General features: G+C 40.4%; 1 protein-coding gene across 1 annotated transcript in view; it reads left to right on the top strand.

The window, feature by feature from the left end:
- Positions 1 to 13,174, top strand: part of Nubpl (nucleotide binding protein like) — a 183,086-nt gene that overhangs the window by 60,255 nt on the left and 109,657 nt on the right. Inside the window, exons 5-6 of the mRNA XM_005343742.2 lie at positions 1,103 to 1,142; positions 1,239 to 1,329. Coding sequence (XP_005343799.1) covers positions 1,103 to 1,142; positions 1,239 to 1,329 — 131 coding nt within the window. The remainder of the gene's footprint in view (positions 1 to 1,102; positions 1,143 to 1,238; positions 1,330 to 13,174) is intronic.

The following is a 13,174-nucleotide window of genomic DNA, read 5'->3' as shown; positions in this document are numbered from 1 at the left end:
TCTATCTATCTATCTATCTATCTATCTATCTATCTATCTATCTATCTATCATCTGTATGTCTGTCTATCATATATAGCTATTTAGCTATGTCTGTCTATCTATCTATCTATCTATCTATCTATCTATCTATCTATCTATCTATCATCTATATGTCTGTCTGTCTATCTATCTATCTATCTATCTATCTATCTATCTATCTATCTATCTATCATCTATATGTCTGTCAATCATATATGGCTATCTAGCTATGTCTATCTATCATCTATCTATCTATCTATCTATCTATCTATCTATCTATCATCTATCTATCTATTATCTATAGCTATATCTATCTATCTATCTATCTATCTATCTATCTATCTATCTATCTATCTATCTATCTATCTATCCTACAGTTTGAGGAGCTCTCCCCCATTGTGCTGAGGAAGGAGTGGCAGCAGGATTGGGATGTGAATGATCACAGTGCATCCACAGTCAACCCAGCTTATCCACTCTCAGACCTTTGCTCGGGAGTTAGTGCTGCCCACATTCGGGGTGGGTCTTCTGTCCTCCTTAAGCTTCCATGGAAACAGCCTTCCAGACACAGCCAGAGGAGTGTTTCCTAGGTGACTCTAACCAGTCAAGTGACAATGAAGATTAATCATTGCCAAGGTGAATAAAAAAAGGAACATTTTAATCCAAGGGTATGAGGATTTCTTAACCAAAGGATGCATGGCACCCTTTAGTCAGGGGACCAGTTCCAGTGAGCTGTTGTACAACATTGTTATGTACTTCCGAACTGCCAAAGTAGTTTTAATGTTCTCACCACAAAGAAATGATAAATGTAAGAGGTAATAGGTATGTTAATTAGCCCAGGCTAGCCAGTCTGCCAGTTACATGTATATAAAGTGATAAATGTAAGAGGTAATGAGTATGTTAATTAGCCCAGGCTAGCCAGTCTGCCAGTTACATGTATATAAAGTGATAAATGTAAGAGGTAATGGAAATGTTAATTAGCCCAGGCTAACCAGTCTACCAACTACATATGTACAATATGAAGAAAGTGTCCTATGTGTAATGTTATACTCTTCTAAAAGAGATTTTTTTCCCCTCTTATTTCAGACAACCTAATGAGGCCTCTTTTGAATTATGGTATTGCTTGGTGAGTATTTTTTAGAATTTTTTAGAATTTTGTATTTTTTCTGAAGAGTACTGTTAGCTTGTACAAACGAGTTCTATTTTTGGCTTCCTGTTGCAGTATGTCTATGGGATTTTTGGTTGAAGAGACTGCTCCAGTTGTTTGGAGAGGCCTGATGGTCATGTCAGCCGTTGAGAAGCTGTTGAGACAGGTAAGAAAGTTGCATTCAGTACTATTGTACTTCGGCAGGGTTGTGGTTCCTGCATTTGCCAGGTGGAAGGATTGGTAAAATCTGCAGCCAACATTGAGACATCTGACCGACAGATCTACTTGATGGTGGAACGTAGAATGGCAAATGTGGCACTGAGACCAAATTTCCCCAACTTGAGCTTCCCGCTGCGTACGAGCGGAACAAGCTACTGAGTTCTGAGTCTGCTGTAGGAAGAGCAAGTCTGTTTAGATTTGTGGTTAATCTCACGGTGGGCAGTAATGAATTATAGGGCCGTGTAGAAATTCCTCAGATAGAGGAGGGAGAGGGACTTGATTGGGGGAGGGGGAGGGAAATGGGAGGCGGTGGCGGGGAAGAGACGGAAATCTTTAATAAATAAATAAAAAAAAAAGAAATTCCTCAGATATAGATGAGCGTATGCAGAGTCATGATGTTTCTTGTGTTTTAAATTCCGTCACAATAGTTGTGATTATTATTATTTTTTCTGTATATGGTTCTGTAGTTTTTGGGTTTTCTTTTTTGTATGTGCTTTGTCAATTTCATTCCTAACAAAAGAGATCACATATGATTGCATAATCTCAGTATACCAGGTGGGCTATATTTCATTTATAGTTCACTTAGAATAAGCTGTACTTTTTCTAGATAAATGAGAGGTGTAATTGTGTCTTAGGTAAATATTAAATCTGTCACACCGGTTTACAGCTCCTCCTTATTTGTCCAGAGTCTGCACTGGGTCGGCATCACGCTATGGGTTGTCCTCTCTGGGGATTTCCAGATAAGGACTATTTCTGATTTTAATGTCAGATGGTTGTGCAAGTGATGAGATAGGCCGTGGTCTCTGAGACTTCTTGTCTTTTTAACCCTGGTGCTTGTGAAGTTTTGAAAATGCTCTTTTTCACCTTTGGATCAGAGTCCTCTGCTATTCTGATTGTTAAGCCCTTGGCTGCCTTTCTGCCTCTTTCCACCCAGGTCCTGTTGGTTACTATAGTTATATTTCCCATGCCCCCTCCTCACCAATCCCTCTGTGCCTGTGACCTCTGTTTGTCTGAGCCCAGCCTTTCTATTCTTTATTGCTGAATACTGTCGGAAAATATAGAATAATTGTGTTAATTGCCTGCACTGCACAAATTGGATCTCCAAAGTTAGTCACCATCTGAACAGTCTGTCAGCTGATTTCACTCTTCTCAACATTTGGCAAAAGCTCAGTTTAGGAATCTTTTCAGAATTTGGGGAAAAGAAACAAGTTGCACAGTGTGTGAAATTGGATCACTGTAATCCGTTACTACCTTTTAAGGTAGGCTGCAGCCTGTGCCGTTGTCTTCTTTATTCCTCAAAGTACTTATTTGTTCATTTTTCTCTTTATTTCCTGTTGTTCATAATTCATACTTCAAAAATCCAACTTCTGACTTTTAAAATACTCTGTATTCTATGTCTACTTACTACTTTATTGCTTCCCATTTTTTTTCATCATTTCCCTGCTTTTGATCATTATGGGCCTAATTTACTGGTGTTTTTCTAGCATCTGAAGGCAGAAACTTAGATTGCTGGCTTTAATAACTTATCTTTTCCAAAGTTGGTATTTGTTTATCTATTGAATTTTTTTGTGTGTAGTTGTGAACCTGTATGAATTTATGTGCACTATGTATGTACAGGAGTCCACAGAGGCCAGAAGAAGGTGTCAGATGCCCTGGGACTGGAGTTACAGGTGCTTGTGAGGCACTGTGTGAGTGCAAGGAGTCAAGCCCAGGTCCTCTGCAGGGGCGGCCAGTGCTCCTAGTCAGCGAGCCCTTTCTGCAGCCCCTAGGAGATTCCTTTTTCATAGAAGTGGTTGAGGCTGTGCCTATATCCTTAATTGGCTTTGCTTTGGATCTCAAATTCTCACTTTCTTTAGGTTTTCACTGTTTTTCAGTTCAGATTAATTTCTGTTTTCCTTTTATTTATGGATATATGTAGTATGATCAACTTCTAAACATTGTTGCATTTTCCTAAGAGCTTAACGTATTCACTTTGAATGAATTTGTTTTGGGTAGATTTGCTTTATAATACTTTAGCAGGTTTGGGAGACGTTTTGTGGAGCCTTGTATGTCCATCTTTGTCAATGCTCTGCTTTGGCTAGTTAGAATAGTTACTGTGGCTAATCTGTATTTTTCAGTGTTGTTCAAATCTCCTATGTCTTTATTGATTCTTTCTGCCTTGTCCATCTATAACTTTGTAACTAAAAGGAGGTCTAGATTTTGCTTTAGTTATTTGAAAGCTCTATTATTAGATATACATGTTTAGGATGGTTATACCTTCCTTGTGAACTGACCCTTTTATTGTTTTGAATTGTTCCTCCACGTCTCTGGTGAACTTCTCATTTTGAGGACTGGCCAGTGCTGGTATAGCCACATGAGAGTCTTGTGCCTAAGTCCGATGGTTAATATTGACTGTTTAGATGGGATCTGGACTCACCGAAGAGCTGGTCTTCTGATCACATCTGCGAGGCACTGTATAGCTGAGCTAATTGAGGCAGGAAGACCCACACTAAATGTGGGCAGTATCACAGCATTGGCTGGGGGCCCAGACTGAATGAGAAGGGAAGAGGGAGCTGAGCATGGACACTGATATTTTTCTGCTTCCTGACTGTGTTTTAATGCTCCTAGCTGCTTGGAGCTCCTGCAGCCTTGACTCCCCACCATAGTGGACTGGACCCTAGAAGTAGACAACAAAATAAACCTTCTTCCCTTAAGTTGCTTTTGCCAGGTGTTTCATTGCTACAATTAATACACAGTTTTCATATAATAAAAAAGTCCCTTTTCTTTTTACTCCACCTCTCAAACCTGGATGAAATCCCTGACCTTGTGCATGTTAGACAAGCTCATTGAGACACACCCTCAGTCCCGCAGATCATCAAACATCAACTTCATTATATTTAAAGTGGGTCAGTAGACATTTACCTGTGTCTTGTTGTTTTAGCCAGTTTAATAATCTTTGCAGTTTGATTGGCTGCTGAATTTATACATGGCGTAATTGCAGTTTTGACTGAGATAAGGCTCTACCTTGACTTTTCCCATGCTTGCCACATATAATTTTTCCAAATTAATTTATATTCTTGAATACTTTTGGATAAATGAAGTGGAATTATTTTCTATAATTCTATTGTTTAAATTCCCTTCAGTTTTACCTCCTGGTATTCTTATGTCACTGCCTTAGGTTTTATAATATGTTTTTTTAGCTTTTCAAAGTCTTCAAGTTAATTTTTTTTAATTTTCATATAAATTATTTTCAGGTTTGATTGGTATTTACTTAGTATTCTTCTTTAGCCACTTTATGGATTATAATATATTTTCTTAATTTATGACATTTTTCTCCAAGTAATGTCAGTACAACTGAGTGGGCCTGCATGAAGGTTGCTCATGGTCATCTTTGCTACAGAACATGTTTGAGGCCCGCTCCTGAGACAGGAGCACTAGCACTGTGTAACATAAAGTTAAGATCTTTGCAACAGTGTAGCTCCATTTGGCATTTACCGTACTCCATATATTGGGATAGACTTTTACTACAATACAAGGGCAATCTTATGAAACACTGCTATACAATATATTCCGTTGTTTTAAATTAACCAAGAAAACAATCTTTCATGTTTAGTCACATATTTTTTCTTTCTCCAGTGCTTTTTCCCTGTTTAGATCTGTTTGTGTGTATGTGTGTGTGTGTGTCTTTTCTTTACCCTAGGAATTTTCTTCTGTATTTTGCTGTGGTGTTTACGTATTGGTGATATCTTTTCTCATGCCTCATTTATTGGGAATGCATGTCTTTCTCTATATTTTTTACTGATGTGACACTATTTTCTGAAGGCCTTAAAAGATACTGTTATTTTCTGACCCTGTTTTTCTGTGAAGAGAAATCTCCCATAGTTTCGCTAATGTTATCACTTCATTCTTAGGCAGCTTTTGTGATTTCCTTTTAACCTTTTGTAATTTATCTTTAAGTCTTTATTCTTGCCTGCCCCATAAATATTAACGCCCTAGACTTAAGTCCACAGAGCAGCAGGCAGGGACATGGACTCATCTGCCCGATTTTATTCCCTTCTGCACAGTTTACAGTTGTGTAACTCACCGCCACTCCTCTGAACTTTGTTTTCTTCGTGTGTAACATGGGTTGGTGTTAACTGCTTTACTGTGAGGATTATGTGCTTTAATATACAATATACCCAGAAAACACAGCATCATATAAATGCTATTACTGTATTTTATCAATCACCATGTAACTTTCTTTTCACGTTCTGTCATTTCTCATGTTGACGGCCTTTGGTGATTGCTTCATGCCTGCAGCAAAGTCAGGCCTTTCTGAGAGCTCTCTGTTGTTTCCCAAGTACTTGGGGACATTTTGAACCGGAGGCAACTTTCACTAAATTTTCTTTCAAGTTCTTGGGACTATTCCGGCTGTATGAATTCAGAGTGGAAAGCTGCAAAAGTGCCTACTTGTGGTTCATGCTAATAAGAAGGTGCCCCAATTCTATTTCCTTCTGCCAAGGCAAAAGTTGATAGATGCATGTTTCTTTCTAAATCATGAAATTTTCAGCTGCATTTAAAGAAGACTTGTTTCCTTGAAGTATCAGTGTTATGTAGAGCTTTCTCCGTAGACTTCAGTTCCTTTTCTGCAGTTTGTTTTGATTATTTATTCCTTTTTTTAATACTTACGTAATAAATAACACATTTTACTATTAGTGGATTATTGGATTATTTGAATCAGTGGTTCTCCGCATTTTTACATAAGAGAATCTTTGAGTAATCCTTTAAGAACTTGGATTTCAGGTTCTACCTCATGCCAGTTAAATCACACACTGGGTGTGTGACCCGTGTATTGACACTTGAGTTTAGTTTGTGAGTTTGGGACTCTCTGGTTTGCAGAGCTTTAAAAATGGCACAGTCTAGTGAGAACAAGGAGTGAGATGGGAGAGGAGGCAGCTGACATATAATGCCGCCATTTTGAAACTGGCAGAAAAAGAGCAAATTATAGGTGTTTAAGAATACATTTAAAGCAAGACAGTGGAGGTGGGGATACAGTCTGTTTACTAAGTTAAAGCACAGAGAGGGAATTGGGAAATAGATTGAACTACAAAGTGTGACATCTCCGAAGCAGACTGTCATACCTTTTCCAAGAAAGTGAAAGTCATCAAAAATGAGAGGACTAATGAAAAGAAAAATTGTGAAAGAGGCAAAAGGGAGTGGAATTAGAAGAGAGACAGATGAGCCATTTTAGGGAAAGAAGCCTAAATTCAAACCTGGAATGGCAAAAAGGCAGATGAGGTAAAAATAGCCTTAAATAAATCAGCCTTGCCTTAATCTTCCCTGTAGAAGGAAAAGGACTGTGGGTTTCCTGAACGACACTGGTTCACGGGTGTCAGTGTTTTAAAATCTATATGGAGAGCTGCCCCTCTTCCATTTTCTCCACATGAACACCAGCATTTCATGGGTTAAAGGTAGGGCCATGGAGTTAGCATTTCTAAATCTATTATTCCAGGTGACTCTAACCATGTTCTAGAATTAGTCAGTAGTGCTGAGGAGATGCTTTGTAATGTCTTCCAGAGGAATAAGTGAAGATAAAGAGATGGGTGACAGGATCCCAGTGTAGCAGCCAAGGTCCATGGGATGCTAACCATCAGAGCTTTGGTTCTCTGTAGCCAGTCTGTAAAGCCTGTAGACCACATGGACAAACCATCGCTGGATGTAGGGTTAAAAGTCGCAGTACGGGAAGTCAAGTGGGGAAGATCCAGTCAACAGACTAGAGAATCAGGGAAGTGAAGTCCTGTGTTCTGCAGGACATAGTCAGGAGGAATCTAGAGCTGAGGCAGAGATGCTGGGATCAGATACTTGAGAATCTCCTGTGAGGCAGGATGGTGTGAGAAGTGACAGGTGGATTAGTTGTGTGCAGAGCACTGAGGGCATTAGAAACCTGAGGCTGCTTTTCAGAATATAAGAGAAGTAAATAGAATTTTGGAAGTGGGGTTTGTAAGGAACGTCAGATCTACGACAGCGAGAAAGGAGTCAAGGATCAAGGCTACACAGTGGAGCAGGAACAGACTGTGGGGTATCTAGCTAAGTCTGAGTACTAGCGATGCATGGGATACTTAGGGCCTGTCCATGTGTAGGCTGGGGACTTAAAAATACACGCACACAAACAGACAGAGACGCGGGGACACCGGTCTTCCTCCATAGAGGAATGCCAAGAATGCCCACTTCATTGTGTTCAGGGGCAGCTTATACAGTGCTCTGACCACGCCCCAGCTCCCGGATCCTTCTGCTGCAGCCACCAGAAACCACTCCCCTGTTTGTGCTCAGAGCAGCACCAAGCATAGAAAATAAGTTGTTTACAGGAAATTCAGGGTCTGGTGGTCCACAGCCCCCAACATCCATGCTTTAAAAAATCTGATTTTTAAACTTAGTGGAGTTTTCTGTAATTTTTCTTCTAAATCTCGCAGCCATAGTAGGAAATGATCCTGTTAAGAAGGGAACAACGGAAGAGGCTGGGAGAAGCTGGGCAAGCCATTTCAGCAAGGCAGAATCCCCTGAGAACAATTCTTAAGTTACCCCAAGGACTGGTTATTGAGCTCCGAGTGCAGCCAGGAGTCACCACAATGCCCTGAGCGAATGGGAGGTGGGAAGAATTCCCATGGGATGGAGCCCTGCCAACCTCATCCTAACTTAGCTAAGGAGGTCTGCCAGCCACTTTAACCAACTTACACTAGCTTCTGGAGGATGGCTTAATCAGAGTACAGAAGTGGCAGGATTAGAAGTCTCTTGGTTTCAACTTGCCAGTTTCTAGTACCGTATCTGTATAGTTTCACCATTTCTTCTTGGAACCTCATCTGTTTAAAGGAAGGGAGAAGATTGGTAAATAAATATTGTGTATGTTTGGGAGTGTATCTGTGAAGCATTGCAGAAAAGCATGTCAGGATATAAAAACAGAGGTAGAAAACCAGGAAGATAAATGCTGGAATGTCATTTTAGTACAGAATTTATTACTGTGTGTTTCTTTTTGTTCTCCCCATATTTGAAATAACGTTTTTGTGTTCTGTTTTGATCTTAATCATTAAACGCAGAAATATCTAGTGTCTTTCATGAAATGAATAACAACTGCTTTTTAATTTCTCTGTTAACATTTCTTAGAACCTTTGAGCTTGGAAATGTAGGATATTGGAGGAATAATTTTAGTTGTTAGAGAAGGAAGTTGAGCAGGGAAAACTTCAAAGGCAGTGATGGGGACGCCTGCTGCGATGCAGCATAGACTCAGAGCCAGAGATTTTGGCAGCAGTTTCAGTGGATTTCGTTCAATCCCTAGTATCCCAAATGTGGAACACATGCCAGTTTTCTTCTCTAGGGTGCTGCTAATGGCATGTAATGAGTGGCGGTTTCCTAGCAACAGGAGAAGCGGTTCACTTTAGCTGATCCTGCCATAGGAATGAGACATATCCCCTTGATAGTCGGCATTAGTGATTTCCCTGACAATGGAATTTCACGTTTGAGTAAGGAATGTTCTCAGCCCTCAGCTTCCTAAAGAATCTTGCCTCTGAGTTGGGCCAAACTCTGCTTAATCCTGTATAAAATGAAAAAAGAAAATGTTTGAACTCTCCTAAGTACCTCTCATGGGAAGAGCCAAAGGAGCTCGATACATAGTTTTTCAAACGGCAAGCGATTATACAAGAAGCTCTGCTAGGAGTGTTTTTCTCAGTGTTTAATAGGATAATTAACATCTGAGTTCTTTTCTGTATTTAATGTTTGCGACAATAGAGGTTTATTAGGTAATGACTAATGTGTTGTGGAAATAAAAAGATATAAAACTTTATTACCAGCACTGTTTCCCTATAAAGTCTACATAGCAAACACATGCACTATCCAGTAGATGCAAACTGTTGTCTCTATCAGAGCCAGGATTATCCCGAAGAGCACAGGCAGGCACTGATTGGAGTTCACCTTAAGGTTAGTAGTTGTAAATATTTGCATTTAACCATGTCAGATCCTAAAATCTTCCTATTGGAGAGTAGTGCTAGCTGTGGAAATCAGTGACTGTCCCGCTATGTGGAGGTAAGGAAACATTGTAACATATGACTTTCTTTGTAGTCATTCATAGGCAGCCACTTTGTAAGAAAAATATTCATTTTTCTCCTTTTGACATTTAAATAATATAAAAAATTTTGTAATTCTGTAGTTTCAAAGGTTCTTAGACAGCTAGACAAAGAGATACAATATTAAATGATATTTTAAGAGAATTAAGTTGGCTATATGTAAGTCCAGGAAAATGTATTGCCTTGCAGGGATGGTGCAGGGACGGGTTCTCTGAGGATGTGTTCATTGTGAAGTCACTGGGTGTCCTCATGACCAGTCTGGGGTGTTTGACCGTATTCATTCCTCCTTGTGCTTTTTACTTTATTAGGTACTCTTCGTATTTAAAAGTCATTCTGTGGGTCTCTGTGCAGCATTAGAATTAAGAACTCTACAGTCCATCCCTCTACCAGCTGGGCTATGGAAGTAACAGACATGGTTTAGCACCCAGAGACACGGGGAGTGTGCCCAGGCATCTCACAGGCGTCCTCAATAGTGCTTGTTAGAGCTGGTTAAAGTCCAGGTGTCCCACTCAGCGGCTAGCACCACACGCTATTCTGGCAGAACGGTAACTCTTTAGGTAGAAAACAAAAAAGGAGAGATTGGGTTGGGAGAAGCCACACGGGTCAACTTGGGATAACAGGTGTGGGCAAGGAAGCAGAAGACAAAAACATGTTTTTATGTATGTCATATGACATTTAGCCTAAAAAAAAAACAAACAAAAAGAATTAAGAATACTGATTCATTTGGACAGAGAGTGGTCTTTTAGGTATGTAAAAGTTGAAAGAAGATTTTAAAAATGTAGAGCGTGGTTTCTAGATCAGCTAGCTCAGTCACTCTATTAGATTTCTTTGAGAACATAATCTAAGGCTAAAAAGTCAGTTGGACTGAGCCTAGTTTTGAGTTTCCTTTTCTTCTTGAAAGTACAGGTTAGAAAAAGACTATAAAATGTAGTAAGGTTGGAACTTAGAGAACAAGGTGTCATCGAGTGCTGACCGCCTGGCTGGTGGGGTTGCTGTAGGATAAAGATGTTGTAGTCTGACTTCCTCCTCCTAAAATGTCCTTCCCCTATTATTATCAGAGATGACTTCCATGAGAGCTTTCAGATCACAGTGATGAGAGGGCTTATATGTAGTTCTGAATGCTGTTCTGCACAGTTGCATGTTGCTGTGCTGGATTCTAGGACCACAAGCTACTGCAGGTTTCAGGCTGGCGTCAACTGTTTCCAAGTCATTTCTGCCAAATTGCTTTACCATTAGAGCAGATTGCCTGCCATTCCTTCACCAATCTGTATCTGTCCTCTGGCCCCATCAGGGCAGGATAGAGACCCCCTTTATCTAGTAAAACTCCTTACTGAGCTGACGTTTTAGATGGGCCATTTTTAGCAAGAAAGTGACAGAAACAAGCAGAGTGATCAGATGAGGACAAAGGAGTCCCTGGCTCAGGGGAGGCCGCCTGCTGTCATTCTGATTACCTAGGGCTGAGTCAGGCCCGTCCCACTGTGGGCTCCTCTGGAGATGAGGGTACCTTATTCTTCTTGGCCGTGATGTTTTCCTAGGTCTTAGGTCTTCTGAGAGGCACATCTGGTGCCACCCTGCACAGCAAAACTCACGTCACCTTCTGTTTGTGCACTAGGTGTCAGTAGCTGTTTCTTCACGTTGACTTCTGTGGCAAGGTTGACTGTCTTACCTTGTCACCCAGGCTTCTGCTGCAGAACTCTTCACTGCCGTATTATGTTCCTTACCCTGGGTCTTTCCCATATTTCCCAGCCTAAAGTGTTCGCTTGTCTTGGGTATAATTCCAGTGGCAAATATCTTCTGAGCTGTTGGTAGGCCTTCCCAGCCTTTGATCTCAAGGTGTAGGTTTGCTTCCTCATTGAGCAAGGGAGATTAGAGGAAAATAAACAGTGTGTTCTAGTACCGGGTCTGAATGCAGAGACAAGACAACAACAAAATACAGGGAAATCAGTTACTGTTGTGGCTTCATCTCTGCAAACCTTCCTTTGTTCCTTCTGTTTATGTACCAGTGCAAAGTAATGACACAGAGCTCATGGATGCCATTGCATGCTAGTGTTGGCTATAACCGTAGCTCTAATGTGAGTGGGTAGCAGATCTGTTTTTTTTTTTTTAAAGAAAAATGATAAAAATGACAGACTCCCATTTAATGAAGTCCAATAGTTAAAATTAGTGTAAAACAAAGTGTTAGAAACTACCACAGAGTGGAATATCCCGATTGAAGCAGGGTAAAGGAGTAGATAACTCATTAGCAGCAGAAACCAGTAAGGCTAAAATAATTTCCCTTTGAAATGAATCAACCTAAGAAGACACTCATCGTGAAACCTTTCGAATAGTCCATCTCCCCTTGGATATGTCCAGAAGACGGCCTCAGTTTTCCCATCACCCTTTTCTGGGTACAGATGTTGAAGAACAGCTGGGAATGGTTTGAGCTGAGTCTGTGCAGCAGGGGCCATTGTTTGTCCACCGCAGTGGTAATGGAGAAGCCCTCGTGAAGGTCATGCAAGATTACTTGCTGGAGATGGGGTCCCTGGTGGACAGGCAAGGGCTTACCTTGTTTCTAGGTGCAGATGAGGGATCAGAGACTAGAGTCAGATGTTTCAAGGCTGCTGGCATTCCTCAGACTACATGGAGTTTGAGCAGATCATGACTATTGGGCTGTCATAGGACTGCTCTTTTCTACTTGGCAGATACACTGATTTCCATGTTTAGTGTTTCTGAAATTAGAGTCAATCAATTTCATCCCGGCATCACCTCAGGGTCACTGTTAGCATTTTCTTTTAATTTTAGCTTTTTTTTTCTCTCTGCATGCTGCATAAAGTAGTGAGTTTATCCTAAGCCCGCCCGTGGCTTTTAGCTCTATGATGAGGTACAGCATCTTTTTCTAGTTATTTAAACACTGACAGACATATACTTTGATCTTTATTGCTTGCCACTTGGTTCCTGTTGCTTGGAGAGTCTGAGGGAGGAATGATTTATTTGTCTTACTCTTTCACATCACAGTCCATTATCAAGGGAATCCAGGGCAGGAGGTCAAGCCAGGAACCTGGAGGCAGGAACTGAAGTAGAGACCTTAGAGAAAGGCTCCTGACTGGCTTGCTCCCTCTGGCTTTCCAGCACACTTCGACTTCTTCCTTTCCAATTTATGTCGCCTTGGTCTCCTTCAGGTGTCTCATTGGTCGGGCTCAAAGTTCAAGTACTATGTTGAGTAGCTGTGGAAAGAGTAGACAACCTTGTCTTGTTCCTGATTTTAGTGGGCTCTCTCTAAATGGGTTTTTCTCCATTTAAGTTGATGTTGGCTTTATGTTCACTTTATTATGTTGAAGTATGTCTCATGTATCCCCAATCTCTTCAGGACTTTTATCATGAAGGAGTGCTGGATTTTGTCAAAGGCCTTTTCTGTATCCAATGAGATGATCATGTGAGTTTCAGTTTGTTTTTATAGTGGATTACAATGATTGATTTTCATATATTGCATTCTTCCTGCATCTCTGGGATGAAGCCTACTTGATCATGGTGGACGATCTTTTTGATATGTTCTTGGATTTGGTTTACAAGTATTTTATTGAGTGTTTTTACATCTATATTCATAAGGGAAATTGGCCTGTAATTTTCTTTCTTTGTTGAGTCTTTGTGTGGTTTGGGTATCAGGATAACTGTGGCCTCATAAAATGAATTAGGCAATGTTCCTTTTGTTTCTATTTTGTGGCATAATTTTTTTTTTTTATT

This window comes from Microtus ochrogaster, chromosome 1 (genome assembly GCF_000317375.1).
Source record: "Microtus ochrogaster isolate Prairie Vole_2 chromosome 1, MicOch1.0, whole genome shotgun sequence".
In the NCBI taxonomy this organism is placed as follows: domain Eukaryota; kingdom Metazoa; phylum Chordata; class Mammalia; order Rodentia; family Cricetidae; genus Microtus; species Microtus ochrogaster.
The sequence above is the reverse complement of the archived record's forward strand: the minus strand, read 5'-3'. Positions and strand labels throughout refer to the sequence as shown.